At 37.6% G+C, this 18,853-nt stretch overlaps 1 protein-coding gene across 1 annotated transcript in view; it reads right to left on the reverse strand.

The window, feature by feature from the left end:
• The window catches only part of DNAJC1 (DnaJ heat shock protein family (Hsp40) member C1), a 111,220-nt gene that overhangs the window by 68,321 nt on the left and 24,046 nt on the right, over positions 1-18,853 (reverse strand). Inside the window, exons 2-6 of the mRNA XM_054992115.1 lie at positions 18,078-18,179; positions 17,248-17,294; positions 11,391-11,556; positions 10,175-10,269; positions 8,964-9,057 (exon numbers count right to left, since the gene is read on the reverse strand). Coding sequence (XP_054848090.1) covers positions 8,964-9,057; positions 10,175-10,269; positions 11,391-11,556; positions 17,248-17,294; positions 18,078-18,179 — 504 coding nt within the window. The remainder of the gene's footprint in view (positions 1-8,963; positions 9,058-10,174; positions 10,270-11,390; positions 11,557-17,247; positions 17,295-18,077; positions 18,180-18,853) is intronic.

Genomic DNA, 18,853 nt, shown 5'->3' on the forward strand with positions numbered 1-18,853 from the left:
AAAACTCCCATCTTCTCAACTTTAAACCCCAAAACTTCTTCCTTTACTTTTTTAAAATCACACCTTGACTAATATTTGGCCTTGATTAATATTTGCACTACAGCTGTTGGCCTTCCACCACATTTGGCTGGCCACCATGGGAAACAGGATGCTGGATTACAAGGACCATTGGTCTGATCCAGTACGGCACTTTTTATGCTCTTGTCTTGCTATTTAGTCACAATCCATTTCCCATCCATCTCACATAAAAATGTGAACACAGATGAAGAAACAAAAACAAACAAAAAGATGGATTGAGAGGCAAATAAGTGGAAGAGCATTTGAACATAGCTTGACAAAAGAGGGTAAGTTTCCACCTTTTTGAAATTAATTCAAAATCTGTTTCAGATCTTTATCTAGACTGGACTTTAAAACTGTGTGAGTAGAGACAAGTATCTCTTGAATTAATGTTTTTCTTCCAGGTAATCACAGCAGTGTCAAGAAATTAGAACATTAATACATCATCAACTTGAGTGGTATCCAAGCTAACAAGTTAGAAAGAGTAATTAACATCTCATGATGTTTATGAAAACCTGAAAGTGTTTAACAAAGAACTTCCATTAATAAGTGCATACCTGTTTTCGAAAAAGCCCTCTATTGCAGTTGGAAACTACTGTAGGAGTCACTGTATATACCACAGTACTATATTATGCACAGTTCAAAAGGAATGAACTGTCTTCTAGTGCATCATCTCTACCAGGGAATTCATCTGCACTGGCCCCCGTTAAATGAATGAGAATTATGCAAGAGCACACTTATGTTCTTCCAGTACTTTCATTCATTTTGGTGGTACAAGTGGCAAAGAACCTTGTGGATATTTCTTACAACTCTTCACTGGATCTCACTACAGAAGGTCTGTAGGTAATGGAAGAGTTTATTTCTAAAGCTTATCATCTCTGTGGAAACCAAACAGCAGCCTTACAGTTTCATTGCTGCAGAAACCTAATAAAAGATGCATAATAGAACTATTCTGGCATTCAGAACTTTGACGTGAAATGAATGCAAGCCTACATTTTGCAAATAAAGGAAATGGGTAAACACAAAATTGTTATTTGGCAAATAAAGACATCTTCCATACTTTCAGGGGGGCGGGGGGAGACACTGCCCAACAACATTCAGACTTCCAAAAGCAACCATCTTAAAAATGCTAATCTTTGCTTGTAAGCCATACTCTCCTGCTTGTTTTATACACAAACAGGAGGTAAGGACATCTTTTATAACTCGTAGTTAAAATATAATCCACAAATAACCAGCAACTGTATGCTTTGCCATTATTTTATTCTTATTTTCTTTTTCTTGATAATTTCCCTTTTGGGTCTCCAAGCTCTCAAACAGACTTTCAACTTATTATAAACCATTCTATTTTGAAATGAGACCAGCTGAAGTGAATGGGCTTTACGTAGAAGTAAGTGCAGCCTGAGGCGACTGTTTACTATGCAAAACATGCCAAACTGAATTCAACTTCAATTTTAGAATACTCCTATTCTTGAACCATTGTCATATCAATTTTTCTAAAGCAGCTTAAATCAAACTTATCTCCCCATCCACCAGTTTTCTAATTACATCAAAACATTTGTTTTGCTCAATTTTCTCTCTCTCATCAACAAACAAGATGAAGGGTGTTACTTAGTGCACAGATACTTAGTGCGCAGATCTATTTAAAATTAATAAAAGTTAACATTTTTGATTCAATGCAAACTAATGCTAATCACTCAAAACTAGACATGGGCACGAATCAAAATACGAATCAAATTTCGTGATGAATCGGGCCGATTTCTGTATCGCAAAAACGTGTTTCGTGGGGCCGCGTTTTTCACAAACTCCACGACTTTGGGGGCCGATTCATGAATGCTTCATGATGCCAGACAGGCTGATGCCAATCCATTGAATCCCTAGGCAACATAGGCCCCAAATGTCTGCAGACCTTTCGTTGCCATGGAAACCCCAATCTTAGCTCACATAACCTTGATAAAGTCAAAAAGAGTCCAGTAGCACCTTTAAGACTAACCAACTTTATTGTAGCATAAGCTTTCGAGAATCACAGTTCTCTTCGTCAGATGCGTCTGACAAAGAGAACTATGATTCTCGAAAGCTTATGCTACAATAAAGTTGGTTAGTCTTAAAGGTGCTACTGGACTCTTTTTGATTTTGCTACTACAGACTAACACGGCTAACTCCTCTGCATCTATAACCTTGATAGGCAGCTCTCCCTGCCAACCTGAGAGCTGAGAAATGTGGGTCTGCGCAAGTTTACCTGGGAACTGTAGTTGGAGACTCCTTCCCCTCTCTATTTCCCCTCTCCATTTTTAAGAATGAGATGGTGGAGTAGTAGCAGCAGCAGCAGCAACCTCAGCAGCTCCTTCTGCTGCTGCTCACTGCTTGTCAGCTTTAGGAACCCTTCGCGAACTCTCTACCTCCCGTCCTCCTGCTGCTCTGACATGCCTTCCCACCCACCCCCCACCCCCAAGCTTCCTGGAGCAGATCCTGAGCAGATCCGCTCTGCTCGGCTTTTCCTTCAAGAACTTGGAGGCGGGGGGGAGGGGGGAGGGGAAGGAAAAGAGAACCTGAAGAGAGGAAAACCCAAGCAGATCCGCTTGACTTTTCTTCCAGCAGCGGCAGAAAGCAGGAGGCCAGTAAGACCGGGGGGAGGGAGTCAGCAAAGAGCCTGAAGACAGCTACTTGGCGAGTGGCTGGAGGAGAGTCTGCTGAAGTCTCCCTGCAAGTTTGGCATCTCTGGGTATGAAGGGAGCCATTGTAGGGCCCCGTGATCTGATGAATCACGAACCTAACAAATCGTTTCGTAAAACAGGACAATTTCATGAAAGTTCGTGGTTCGTGTTTTGTGGAATGAGATGAACCACGAAACTCAGGGTTTGTTTTTTCCCCTATCTCTACTCAAAACCAATTTTAATTTCTTAACAAGACAATCAGTGTTTTTTCTCTGACAGCCAGACACAATTGTTTATTTATTCCATTTATATTCTAATTTTTTACTATCACGTCCTCAAACCAGTCTGCAACACTTGAAAATATATATATATATATTGGCCCTCATTGCTGAGTGACTATTTTAGACCCTCCTCACAGCATGAGAGGACCTGAAAATGTCCTGAGGGTCAAGCTGCTATGCCTTTGATGGAACAATGGTAGTTTCTTGGGTGGGGGACTTACTAGCTCTTCCCCCAGGATAAGAGGTCCTCAGTGACCCAAAGGCCAAGATTAGCTTTTCTATTTCCAAGAATCATGTTTGACTAGGATTTAGGAGATGTTTAGGAGAGCTTGATATTTTATGACTGCATTGGTACATTAAATATGGAGCAATTAAGATGAAGGAAAATCTCCCCCTCCCAGAAAAAATCTGTCTCTCTTCTACTTCCTCAGAGACTGTCACAACAGCAGGAAAAGTAGTGAGAAGATGGATTGACTATACAATTTGTGGTGTCCTCCCTATGGCTTGGCTCACTTTCTTGAGCCACATGAAACTGCTTTATGCCAAGCTAGACCACTGGTCTATCAGCTTCAGTATTTTCTGGGGCTCTCCAGGGTTTCACATCACCAATCACCTGATCCTTTCAACCAAAGACACTGGAATTGAACCTAGAACCTTTTGTATGCAAAGCAGCTCCTGTACCACTAAGCCAAGCCCTCCCCACCTTGAGCAATCTGGACAGTTTTACCCAACTTCTGAAATGGTGGGCATTACCTATCAGGCTTCATCCGACAGCACACTGTCCAAATTACTGAGGAGTTATTTCACACGCAGGGGATATGGGCCAGTCAAATCATATATTACATAGCTTGGAACTGCAGAAAGCCCATTTACTTGCATCTGTACCTCCAAGGGCACCTCTGTGGGACACTTTTACATGCATAGGAGACCTTAGCTCAATCTCAGCATCTCAAATTCAAATAAAATCTTAGTTAACAGGGCTAGGAAAGACCCCTGCCACAGTCAGGTCAGGTATTCACTCATCCACTGGGTATTCACCCATTCACAGGTATTCACCCACCCACAGGGATATCACTGTGCTCCACAGCACGTGGCTCTGGCCACAAGCAAGATCAGAAAACTTCCCCCTTCAGAAATGGAAGGCAAGGATTCAGAAGCACAGACAAAACGGCACTTTGGCCGCTTGATAACATACGTATTGGCTCTCAGTGCACCCGAAATCCATCTTAATCCACTTCCTTGTGTCTTCTACAAAATGAATTACAAGGAAAGCTCTCAAAAAATTATGGCTTGAAACCTCCACACTTGCGCACCATTTTTCTTTTAGCTCTAAGAGCTAACAGCAGACGGCATAGCAAAGAACAGCAAAATGACAATGGCTAACCTGCAGACGTGCATACAAAGCAGTTTTCTGAAGTAAAGAAGTACCTTAATTATTTTAAGTGCCTTTGTGTATTTCCTCCCCCCCCCCTCCTGAGGTAGGGCAAAGGAAGGGGCAGGAGAGATGAAAAACATTCAGCTGGATAAATGACAATCAGATGCAGGTAAGCAGCTTTGCAACGTGATTCATGTAAAAGGATATTTCGCCTCCCTACCTCTCATATATCTTTTAAGATATATTAAAAGGCACAGACTTGGATCTAAAGATCCTCCTGTACAAGTGCAAGGTGTTTCCACTCTACTGGAGAGGGGGTGCTGCCAATTCCTGCCCCCAGCTGTAGTCCTTCATGCCCCACCCACTGTTTTGGAGGGCTGAACGGTCCTCTGCAACAACTTTTAATGCCCAGGTGAGGATGTAATCCAAGGTAGGGGAGGAAATCTGTAACCTCCTGTACGTAGGTGGAAGCTTCTGCTCATACAGGTGATCAAACTACACTTGCGTTGTAACATTTAATTACAGATAGACATATTAAAGAAAGCTGTCAATGCTCAATTTCAAGAATGAAATATCATTCTTTTTCTTTAGAAACTTTGTCTAATTTGGTTGCCTGAAAAGCTCAGAGAATGAACTAAACATATTCTTCCTCCACCCATCGAAAGATTGTTTTATGGAGGATAATCTTATATTTGCTAAATAATGCTCTCTCTTTTTTTGAAGCAATTCAAAGCATGACTGAATTTTCAAGAGCACATGGCTCTGCTGCTTTAGAAACAGGTAGCAGTTAGGGCTAGAAGTACTTTTTTATCGGTTACATCTGATACACCAGCTGTGCCTCTTCTTGGAAAGATAAGAGATCTTGCTACAATCCTTACTGCTTTTGTAACCCGGAGGGTAAGCTCCAACAGACTCTGCATGGGGGCTGCACTTCTAAGACTGCTGGAAAGCTTCGACTGGTGCAAACTGCTGCAGCTTGCTATAACCTCTGTATTTTGCTTCTGTTTGTTACAAGGAGCAGCAATAAGATCCTTGGCAAAAGGAAAACAAGCTCCAATTTCTCACTCCGAAATGTATTCCATATTTAGAACACTTGTGACTCACTTTCCCTATGCTCAAAGAGGTTTATATAGAATAAAAAAATTAGAAAAGCAGTAAATCAGAAGTGCAGTCTCTAACTAGATAAAAGCCAACTTTACCAGACTCTCTAAGGTTTTGACAGAATTTTTAAAAATCTTGCTACATATTAAGCATAGAGAGGAATGCCCTCCAATCCCAGCAGAGATCATTCCATGACAAAAGACCCTACTCCTAGCACATGTTCCTAATATAGTAAGGGTACTCCTGATCTGTCAAGCACTAAAAGCACAGTGGCTTACAGAGAGAGGGGGAAGTCTTCTAAGGGGACGGATGATAACAAACCCAAATTTATGAATGACCACATGTGGTGGCTTTATACAAATGCCTTAACAACATCCGTGACCAAGCCAGGCCATATGAAAACATCATATGCCAATTCTCTCTCTCTTTTTTAATTATAGTAATTTACATTACAGAATAGGACACAAAACAACACACACACACAAACAGTGATCACCATCATTAACCAACTAAAACAAGATACAATTAAGCATAGCCAACAACCAGTACTACTGTTACTTTGATACAAACCAAAAAAGGTCTCCATAATAATTCAAGTGGAGATACGTTTTTCTCTTTGTAAAAATGTTGATTTAATCATAAGAGACATTTCTTTAATTTTATCAAACCATTCCTGAATTCACAGATGTGTTTCTTTCTGCCAATATCTGGAAAAAGAAACCCCAATTTCAGCTGCTGTAATTGGATGCAAAGAAATGGCTTAGGTTCTCTGGGACTGTCAAAAGGTTATTTAATAACATTACCTCCCGCAAGATTGGAATATCTCAACCAAGGCCTATTTTTTTCTATTATATTTCACCAAAATTCAAACATATGTGGGCACGACCACCACATATCAAATACATCTGCTTCTGCCTCTTCGCAATACCATCTGTACACCAAAGCCAACTTTTTTGGCGTCAGGTGCCATTGGTGAGCCATCTGAAGAAGATTCTCTTTAAATTTAAGACAAATTTAAAATGATGATCTATATGAAAAAATAATTAAGCCGCAATTGTTCAGGGATCTCTCAGCCTAAAGTATGGTTCAATTTATCTTATGCCAATTCTCAGAGATCTAAGCTAACACTGCCCATTTGTCCCTGGCACCCAACATCAAAAATACACATCAAGGACAGACTGACTACAAGACGTACCCGAAATTGGTCACAGTGAATCAAGGCCACTACAATTACCCAGCCACCACCTCAAACTGGGAGACAGGCACCCTACATAAGCTCTCAGCTAGGTGATCAGAGACCATATCAAAATAGAATCTTTACATATACACACCTAAAACTGAATTAGATGCTTCATCTAGAGGGTCTCTGACAGCAGCAACACTCCAGGGGCTCAGACCATGGACTTTCACATCACCAGCTATCTGATCTCTTTGACTGGAGATGTTTTTCCACATGCAAAGCACATGCTGTAATACTGTGCCATGGCTCCTCCCTATGTGTCTCACCCCACTATCTTTTCCAACGTGTTTTTTTTCTTCCACCTCATCTCAACACCACTTCCATGTGGATTCTGAGTAAGTGTTCTGCAAAAAATACATCTTCCTTCCCCTTGTAGTCCCTCACCCTGCCCATTTACAATTGCTACTGATATCTGTACTGTGGTCCAAGGGTCTACCTACCCCTCAGTGTTGCTCTGGTGATCGCACTCCAACCTACCCAGAAGAGAACATCCACAGGCCAGACCAAAGTGTTGTTTCCTCTTCCTCCTTGAATCTGAGGAAAGGACATTTTCTTCCAATCTCTACCAAGCACCAGTGGCTAAGGCTTAGTCTAAATAATGCAGAGATATTTATTTCTTCACATGAGATTTGCCACCATCTCAGCCATTCCAGGATGATTTCTCCACAATCTGTATAGTCCATCATAATTAGAACATTCACATTATACTCCTGTGGATGTAAGCTTTCAGGAACAGCTGACCAATGAGTTCTGATTCCAAACCGTCTGAAAGAACAGGAAGTACCTAGCCATCTGTATCTATGGTTCTGCTTTCCAAGACTAACTTACTTTGGCAATTTTCTTCAGCATGTCTGATAAGTCCTCTGGAGCTCCCAATTTTAAAAAAAAATTTATACTATGTAATGCAATTAATGCTTACAATGATCAACATTTGTGGCAGTCCCTTTATTTGAATATGATGAAATATGGAAACCAATTTTATATGTTTTAAATACCAAAGAAGTAACTCCCCCAATGGAACAAAGTTTAAATGTTTGTTTATTGTAATTCTTGGGTTTTTAACAATTTGCCAAGAGTGGTTTTGATAATGTTTTATGGCTTAGTTTTAATTAATCCCTTTCTTGTTTGTACTGTACGGTTTTATCATTTCTTGTATTAAATTTGTATTTTAAAAAAAAATTGTGGCAAGTACTCTGGTCAAACATCACAACCTCCACCCAGGAACATGGCAAGTATACCGTCTAGCCTTAAGCTTAGCTCATGAATTCATTGGCAAGAATTCATTGTTTCTGTTGGGTTGGCTTTTTCCACCATTAGCAGTGGTGTCTGAGCCTACACATCAGGCACAGCCCACACTTTTTAAAGTCTACCTATACTAGCTTAAATAGCTAGAAACATGTCCACCCTACTCATAAAAAGCCTAGAGCCTCAACATCTAATTTAAATTTGCCAGTACTGGCTAATTCAGTAGGTTACTAAAGTCTTATTTATTAGAATGTTAATAACACACATTAAAATCTAGATATTTTCTTACAATGGCAGCTAGAAGCAAAAAAAGTTCCTTTTCCCTTCCTAACCCAATCTTTTCCTGGCCACAAATGCACCAGTCTTGTAATACCATATTTTTCTGTTTTTAACACTAGCTACAATCCCCCCCCCCACAAACTTCAGCAAACTAGGTATTAAATAGGTCCTGTGCTAACCCCTATCGTATTTAATCTTGTGTTGCACCTTTACAATGTTTTTAAAGCTTTAGAAGTGATTAAAATATTAGTTCTATAATCTGACAATAGAGAAAGAAAAAAATACCGACCGAGTTGTTGAGGCTAGATTTACTTTATTTGAAAATATAATTTTGTTTTCCTATCTGGTTGAAACTTGAATTGATGTTTATATTTTTCTTGCTGATGCAGCAAACATTATAATAAATACAAAGGAAATCCCCTTCAATGTCTTCCTCTTAGACCTAAGCTGCAGTTTTACTAGTGGGAGTTCTTCCCACCTTTCCCATTTATTTAGCAGAGATTTCAGTGTCTTCAGAGTTAATCAATACAAAGATGGGAACTTCCGGTATCCCATGATGTTCTGCAACTACAAATAACACATTCAACTTCAAATAGTTATACCGCCAATAAATAAAATATAAGAGGACAGACAACGACAATGTAACAAATATGAGTTTTATAAGTTAAAATTTTACAAGAACAAGAGCCCCCACCCCACCCCCAAACTCATCACACAGAGCTTTGTATTTTTACCTGAAAAAACTGAGGCAGTGCTTTTACAGTTAAGCAGAACCATATACCCAGCTTACACGGAAGCAAGTCCCACCACTGTGGCTTCTCTAGTAACCTACAGAAATGGGGAGGGGAAAAAAAGTTTTCAGAAACTTAAAAAAAAAAATCATTGCATACATTGCCACAGAAGTCTATGCAACCAAAACCATAAAAGACTAAATAAGTATCATTCCATCACAAGGATATGTCAGTATTTTCACATACAAAAATATTCACCAAGAATATTTTACTCTCCTGAGAAAGCCTAGAAACAGAGAGAGTGACACAAAATAGCTTCTTGTAATCTTTATAGATAGACTTCCCTAAACACGGGCTTGTCTGCACCTCACAAAATAAATCCCTCAAGCCTTCTTGGCGGCTTTAGCTTCAAAAAAAAAAAAGACTAACCAACACCACAGCAGTCACAAGCGCTGACAACCAGATATGAAGACTGTAGCATAAACAAACCAATACATAAAAATTAATGTCATTTGCAGTTCACTGAAGCATTACTCACTGATGTCATCAAAACAGAAGACAGACAGAACGGTTTCTGATCTCCATCCTGCATTGATCCAGTTCATGCCCCTGCTGTGCGAACTATTTAAACCCTTTATTTCTTTCTATGAATCAATAGAAGAAATGGTGGTATCTTCTGGAGTTCTGCAAATGTCACTATCATGCCCCCATGTTGTTCCTTGTCTTTATAAAACACCCACACAATAGTAAGTAAGGCTTTGGGGAGGGAATGCCTTTCGTTTCTAAGCTTGGACAAGACTTAACCAAAATACAAGCTAATAATATCTACAGATAAACTCTATTGCGAGTATCCTGCATTAAAACAGAAACCTCTTCGGGGTGTATATGGAAAATCTTCTCCTAAACTTGAAGAACAAACCACTGCTGTCGTTTAAATTAATTCCACGCAAGTTTTCTTGTTTATCGCTTGTTTGCTCTGACAAAGCACACACTCATTTTACACTGCTGAATCCACACCAATGACTCAGAAAATATTAGAAGTAATTACTGTTAAATACCTAAAACACACACCCCACCACCACTATATAGCTTCTTTTCAACAACTAACACAAGATGTTATTTCATGTTATTATTATTATGTCAAGAACTATTTACAATACTTCCTTCAGTATAAGAGGTGACTCTTCTACAAAATTTTTTTCTTATGTTCCTACCTTTCATTTTTGTCTACACCAAGTTTCATTTCATCCACATTCTTCCCTCCAGTCCTTTTCCTCTTCTCTCTCTTTTTTCTGCTAAGCAGTTCATCCTGAAAGAGAAAGAAACACTATTGTCAGAGGTTATCATTAACATGTGCTCTGCAAATGTTAGTGATATTGTTCAATTAAGGATAAACAGAACAGTATTTATGCAAATGCATTGGGGGAATACATGATTAAGAAAAACCATCTTTAACAATAACTGTTGCCATGGTATCCTCTCCTTAAACACACATGAAGTCCAGTTCTGTCAGTCATGTACATTGCCATAGCAATCAAAGTTTTCCTTTTAAAAAAAACATTCAAACTTACTCCTTTTCTCATTCAACAATTTTCATTATCTTTGAAAATGTAAGAGAGAACAAATTCTAAGGTAAGAGAACTGCTTTATAAGTTTCTTGGTATTTAAATAAAATGCTCTACTGCTTTCTAGTAGACAAGGAAGAAACAAAACATTTAAACATCTCTCTGCTGTCATTTTTCCATTCGAACCCTGGAACTTTAATCATGTTTCAAAGACACTTCAATTTGGAGGGTGGGGAAGGGAACCTCCATTAAGACATTAAAGGCTGAAGTGAGTATAATTTCAAAACATCATGACCAGGGATTTGGACCAGGGGGAGGGGAGGATGGCATCCAAAACTCAAATTAGTCCAGTTCCCAAGCAGAAGTTTGTTTAGATTCCAGGAGAAGTTTTACAAAGTAGTTTTATCAAGCTTACCTGATCATAACAATTTTTTAAAATTTACATTTTATTTTTAAAAGCTTATAACCATTAAAAAGGCAGAAATTAAGTATCTTTTTTAAATTAAAGGAAAAAAATGAGTAGTTTCTTTTGTATCCAACATATTTTTGACACACTAATTAAAAGAAAGACTAGGTTTTTTCCATATGTGCCATCAAGAAAAAAGAGGGGGTCATCTTAAATGTGCTTACAAGTTATAATTATATACAGTAATTAAAACCTTTTGTATATAACTTTTTAAAAGAAGGACTGTCTTACATTCAGGCACATCTTAATTTTCTGTAAATAAAGTACTAATTTGTAGTGACAAGCATGTGTGTGCATACTTACTTGCACACATGCACGAGCAAAGGATAAACAGTGAAGAATCCAGAAACCTGCACACATCTGTGGTGATTTTAGAGAAAGGTCATTACACATGCTTACCAGTTGTTTTTCCAGGTAGATTGACCAAACTACACCATAATGACCCACTGTGAGGATAATGAACAACAGCAATGCCAACTCCGCATTGCTCATTTTCCTCACTCGCCTGTAGTAGAATACAGGCTGTCGCCAATCTGGTAGCCCATTGATCAGAATATCATCATACCTACAGTGGCAAAAACAAACAAGCTTTCATAAAGCATTTAAAATGAATCTTCTTACTTTTTTAATGATTGAGAATAATCTTTTAAAAAAAATTCAATTATATTTTTGTCAACATTTCATCTAGGTTGCTGGGATAGACGGAATTCAAAGCAGCACATTGTAGAAACATTCTTCGGTGACTGCATTAAAATGGTAACTCTACTGTTCTTACAGCTCCCCCAATTGATTTACTTGAGAAATGTTTTACCCTCTTTACAATGAACCATATGTTCAACCTACCTGTCAATCACTGGTCATGTTTCCAGCATAAAAGAATTACAAAGGGATGATTGAAAGTGGGACGGAATGACAACCAAACCCACTTACTTCCTACAATTCCCTAATTTACAAATATCACGATCAACAACAAAACAAGTATCTTTATGGTACAACAGAAGGTTTGCTATTTTATTCAGCTTTTTATTTTGGTACTAAGAGTAATATTTTAAGCTTGGGATTTACAGTGATCAGAATTCTGGAAATCAGGTTATCTTTAAAGAATGTTACTTGAAACATTCTTATCATTTCTATCTCATTTTTAATGTTGTAACCATTCTGCTTTGTTAGTTGGTTCTGCACTTATATAAAAAGCTGTTTATTGAAGTCGATTCTTTCTATATTTACTTCCTCCTTGTTGTCATCTTACAGATCATTTGGGAGGTAGAAGTCAGACATTTCTTACCTACGAAAATAACTGTTAGATCATTTTTAATAGAAAACCAGGCAAGAAGCAAAAAGTCTAATATTAAATTCACTTGGAATGGAAACACTCAAAAATACTGTACGCTCAAATTAATCCTAAATGGAGCAGAGCTCATTGAATATTCTAATCACGCTATTTCCAGAATTAAATCTGCACTGAAAGGCCTAATTTGGTGCAACACATTGACCAAAATATTTTAATTAAAAATATTCTGAGTTAGTCGCAGGCCTAATTACAGGAATAGAAATAGAGCCTATATTGTCATGCAGGTCAGTAGAACTCAGTAGTAGGTTTTTCTCAAGTAAATTGACCGATCCAGGAATAATAGCGCAGCTGCTAAACTGCCAGTCTTGACATGTAAATCAATTTAAATGCAACAACTGCACTAGCTACTTTGATAGTTATTAAATTGATACCTTGGAGATGGATTAATGAGAAAAATTTGAGTTATTTTTGCCAACATTTGTTTTTGCCTTTCCAAATAATAAAACTTAAGGCTTTAAGTATAAAACAGAATGCATTCAAGAGAGCTGAGGAAGTTTAACCTTGGATTAAAAGCCCACTGTTCTAGACAAGCTGTTAATTATTTGATGGTCAAAGAAAAATATTCTACTAACTTCCACTGCTGAGAACCAAAAGGATAACTATTAGGTAACTTCAGCAGCCATGTCAATTGCGTTTAAAAAAATAGAAGCTTGCATGTATCTCAAAAGTTTCAGGCTTTTCAGTATAAGGCATGGCTATAAAATTGAGAGGTTTTTTTTTTTTAACAGAAGGAAAAATTATCAGTAGTTCTTGGTGATGTTTCTGTTTCATCTACAAAGAGGGAATTTTTAGTCTTCTTCACTTACGTGGTGTAAAATGTTTCAACAAAAAAATAGAAATATTAAAGTCAACAGTAATGTGCAATGCGTGCACTAAAAATAGAGTCTTAAAGTACACATAACAGCCATATCTAAAAGATACTGTTACTAAATAGTTTTCTTAGAAAACTTTGCTCCATACCACTAAAGGTTATCTACTGCTTAAAAATATGACAGTAACAATTACCATCAAATATTAATTTTCCTAAGACATCGCAGCCCTCGATAATATAAATTTAAAATAAAAAACATGGTTTCATACATATCTGAGACAAGAAAATTTTATGCAGTAAACACTCTCAACACCATTCTGCATTTACCAGGCAATGACTGCTATTCTGAACAAAAGTCTCCAAGGATTTAGTTCCAGAATCAATGCTCTATTGATTTTACTATCAATGAACATTATGGCTCACACGACTGGCCATTTTAAGGGAAGATAGCTTCTATTATAACCCACTTTTTAGAATATACACTGTCAAAAGATAAATCACTCCTTTGTATGGTAATTAAGCACTGTATTGGAAAATTAAGACATCTGCTTAATTTTTAGAACTACATGTGAACAATGATCTTTAAGTTACTGAGAAGCCTTTGATAATTTTTAATCTTGTTTTTCACATTTAGGAAATTAGTTAATTAGGAAGCATGCAGACGATTCATTAAAGCACTTATTTGCAGAAATCAATCTATCACCTACGTTAGACCAAGGCAGCACAGGCAGCAGAACTAAGCACATCAGGAAATCACAAAGCATTCTGCCTTTATGACCGCCTCACATTTTGCCTCACATTTTATCTACCATTTTGCCCTTTCCCTGGGCAATTCCCTTCATATGTGTGCTCTGAACACACCAAGCAATCAACTACTCTAAAACAACAACGAGGGCATAAGATGTTAAACGCACACACATGTACACAAAACAGACAACGATGTGTAGCAGAATCATCTTCTAAGCAGAAATTCCTTATAAAAACTATGGACAAAAACTGATTTATCACGTTTCAACAAAACTATCTTAAACTCTGCAATGCAATTGCTGAAACACAAAGGAATTTACTATTTTTTGTTCCCCACCTTGTTTCAATACAGCGGTTGTCTAGCTAACCATATACACATATTTAAAATGATGTGCCTAATTTTTGCATACTTATTTAAAATAGACATATCCTTTTTTTAAAAGGAGGCTTAATTTAAAAGATCCAAACCTATGGTCCTAAGCACAGGAAATGGAAGAGTCAGTAAAATAAATGGGATTTATGTCTATGTGTTCTGAGAATTAGATTTCAGAATATAAAGGCCTAAAGGAAAATAAAAAGGACACCCTCCATCAAAAAAAAAAAGTTAGGTTGCGAAAAACATAATGCAAATGTACTTGGGAACACTTCATATATTTTCCATATGGTACATGAAAAACCTCTTCATTACAAAAAAGGTGCTATAAGCTTACATGCTTGGTGTTAGAACAATTATTTTCATTCTACCACTACTGGTTCCTTTAATCTGTCCCCCCACATTTAGAAAGTTAAAAATGATTTCTGAATAGCTATTAGAAAAGTGGTATACTTTTAAAACTGAAGAGCTAGTCTAGGTAAATATAGCCATAAAGCCCCTAAGAAACAAGCTACTCAGATTATATGGGGGGGGGGAATCTCTTGGAATTCAACCCCCTTCCCTTCACCACATTAAAGATGGACGATGAACTATAACAGATTTACTTTGTAATTCTGCAGTTGAAGTAACTGGGTATTAAAAAGAACTCCCAGTATCCACTCACATATGCTAGAGACCCTTAGATAAATTTAAATGCTGTTTTATCTGCTGCTTCATTTGCCTGCTCTGTATAGCAAGGACAGGATATGGAAAGCCTCAGCAGTGACCCAGAAGAGCTTGCTGCTGCCCTCCTCCCAAGTTCAAAAAGTGGGTTGAAGGTTTGACATAAGAGCCACTTAAAAGGAAAGCCAAACAAAAACGCAGCCTTCACGTGCTCAACAGTGGCTTGTTATTCTGCTCTCACACCAAACCCTCCAATCCCTTTGGAATTCTGGGTTAAACCCAAAGTTTATTTGGGGGGAGGGGAATTGTGCAGACAGTAAGAAACCACCAACCACCACCACCCCAAAGCTGATGTACACAGAAAACATACTCAGATGTTGCTTCCAATTGCAACCTTGATGTTAAGACTGGAAAAAGATTGGAGGGGAGCAGTTTTTAAAATCTTTCAAATATGGGGTTTTCTGGCTAGAAAAATACTGCTAAATGCTGAGAATATTACTTTCTCAACCTGCTAAGAGGGGGAGATACTCCAGTAAGAATCTGTGCACAGTTAGATACAGTTAAGGACCATCAGATCGGAAACATGTGGCTTCAGAGGGGGGGGGGAATTAGGAGCTTAATTCTTTACATAATTACATAGCTTTTAAGAAAAACAAAGACAACTCAGATTTAGGGTTCTGGTTATCTGCAGCTCGTAGTTCAAATTTTTCCAACCGAGCCTATGATCCAAGTCCTGAAGACAATAATGGTGGGGGTGGGGGAGAGATCTCTTAGCAATCTAGAGATTTTGCTTTTTAAGAGAAATAGGTTAACAGTTGGAAGCAATCAGCACAAATAATTAGCTGACTATCCCATCAAAATTGTTTTTTGTTTATTACTACTTGTTCTACACACAGAGATGAGAGTTGCAACAATTAAATGAAATGTGTTTGAAAGATTGTTTAGTTATTTTAAGAAAACAATCATGTGAAAGAGTCTCAATCTTGTTTCACAACATTGGCCGACAGTTGCAAAACAGTCAGGTTCTGGCGTAGCAGGTGTGGTGAGGGGGGGCGGGAATCCAAAGGGTTTTTTAAAAAAAACAAAAGCCAATACAAAAGCATAATGTATTTAATATTACACCGCAGCAAGCATGCAAAATAATACTCCCCCCTCAAATAAATGTGTGTGTGTGAGAGAGAGAGAGAGGAGGGCTGGTGCATTTAAACCAGTTCATACCTTTTGCAACCATTTGACATCAGACATTGACCCCCTATTGTTAAACTTCCTAAACTTCCTTGATCTATGACTCCAAGCTGAAAGACTGCAGTGGGAGGCAGGGTAAAAACCATACACAGAATCTCCAAAACTCCTCTGAACACTGTTCCATGGCTCTTTCAACACAGAGGATTATCTGAAAGTAGATAATCTCTACTATGAGACCTGGACTCATGCCAAGGTTTCTACAAAGCCAAGAACCTCCTGGAGAACTTTCGGCATCCCTACTCAGAGAATTGAAAGCCTCCAGATATTTCGCACAGAACTCCTTTGCTGGCAGCAAGCCTTCCTTTTCTTCAGCCAAAATATCTGGGTCACCAACACAGCTAAAATGAGCATCCTAATAAATCACAACAGCTATCCAAAAAGCAGCCCAAGAGACCATGTAATAAAGTTTCCCATCCCCCCTTTTTTGCAGGTACTATGAACATTTCATGTACTGCATTCTTCAATGAAGTCCATCAATCGCATCACACGCAATAGCTACAAACTCAGCCCCATGGTTTTACAACAAAGAAATGTTTGGCTAATAAAATAATGCATCAGCAGCAGCGAATTCCTCTAAAACCTCACAAAAATACTCTCAATAAACCACAGAGAAATACACTGAATTAAGTTTTTGTTAAAATATATTTGAAAAAGCAAGGTGACATTTTGAACAGAAAGTATTCGTGCCCCCCCTTTCAAAAAAAGGACAAAAAACCTGTTGCCTTGCACTAACTACTGGGAATTTCTGTGGGTCACTCTGACGTCATGAGCTGGGGATCAGCTGAACAACGTGGAAAAAATCAACAGCTGGTTTAAGCAGGTGTCTAAAAGCACATGTTTATTTTATAATTGATAAAGTTATCTACTGCTCTGTTATCAACATATGTTAGGACTCAAAAGGCCATTTATGAACATGTGGGGGATCAAGGACAGCCATTAAAGCAGAGAAAAAATTGTGTTTTTTAAGATGTTCTTTGCTTTTAAAGATATTCTGAACATTGGAGCTTAAGTTAGTAGCTACAGAAGCAAAATAATTTGCTCTAAAATACAAACAAAATAAACTCACCTATGCCTTCTCTCTTCATCTTTTAAAACCTCATAGATGGCCACCAACTAGAATGAAAGTTTATTTTTTTATTTTTTACAGAACACTATAATCTGAACAATTATATTTTGTTACAACATTAGAAAAATACTTGACCAAGGTCCTCAAAGCAAATGCAAAGAATTTTAATGCACTTTAAATAACATTAAAACTTCCAAAATCTCTACTTTATTTATCTTTACAATCTCTCTTGTATGGGCCCTAATCATTGTTCATTTGTTTTCTGTAATGAATCATCCGTTCAAAGGTGATATAATTTATTCACGGATGAAAACCAAAATAGTTTCCATTTTTTAAAACAGGCTCTAATATTTTCTTAGCAGCCATGAATATTCCAGGTAATAACATTCCAAGTGAACAAGTTATGTTGAAGAACTACATTACACCATTTCTGAGAAATATACAAACACAGTAAAGCTTAATATTACACACATTAAATATTAACATATTTTCTTATTAAATATTTGCTTTATAAATATTTGCTGTTTTTTGACACGAGACGCAGCTTCTGACATTGTTAGAAGAAAAAAAAACAGCCCACAATACTTATTTCCTCAATCTACACATTCCCATACAAGAATGATGGTGAGTTTTACTTTAAATTTTTAGGGATTATAATCTACATTACATAATGAACAAACTTGACTTCAAAACTCAGCTACAACAAAAGCTTCAGAATGAGATAATTTTTAAACATCACTCCACAACCACAACTAAATTCGTTCTCGAATATCCAGCAACCAGGTTTCACACAGTCCTCTGAGACTGATATTAAAGTACGTGTCACTTACTTGTCTAAATTGGGTTTCTGCATTTTCATCTTTATTCTTGTCTGGGTGTAATATTAGTGAAAGCTTACGATAGGCTTTCCTAACGTCTGCTGATGAAGCATCCTGAAAAAACACAAAGCAAACTTTGTCAGAAAGGAATTCCCAGAACCTTGTTAAGATCTGAGAAGACAGCCAACCAAGTGCAGGGACCTGAGGCGATGTAATTTGAGCAATCATTCTTAACAGCCGGGATATGCAGCAAGGCTGGCCCACATGACTGAACAATCAGTCAATCCAATTCGCCTTTCCTCTTAAATTCGCTCAATGCCATGTGCTCATTACAAGGAGACAGTATTTGCCAGAAACTTCCAAACACTTGCTTCTTTAAAACTAGTCAATAAATCTTCAGTGGCAATTAAGAGATCAAAAGGACAAATTAAAATTAATACATCTGTGTATCTTCAAGAATGTTCCCTTTTACTCAGGTTATTATTACGAATGTTTTTTTTTATAAGTTTCGGGCCTTGCCTTACACTGTGCCCTTAATATCTACATCACTGCTAATTCCTTGTTGAATTTTCAAACAGCTTTTGTTTCTTCAATTCTTATGGAATAGGGATTTTAAAGACAACATTGGATTGCATTTCACAAGAATCAAATGGCTGCAGACACAGGAGCAGACGATAGCACTTTTTACCATCTCAGTTCAGTTTCGTTTTTGTTTTTTCAAGCTTGAGCCTGTCTGTTAATTGCAAAAAACACTGCAAAATTCTGTTACTGAAATGACACAGCATGAA

This window comes from Eublepharis macularius, chromosome 11, assembly GCF_028583425.1.
Source record: "Eublepharis macularius isolate TG4126 chromosome 11, MPM_Emac_v1.0, whole genome shotgun sequence".
NCBI lineage: Eukaryota > Metazoa > Chordata > Lepidosauria > Squamata > Eublepharidae > Eublepharis > Eublepharis macularius.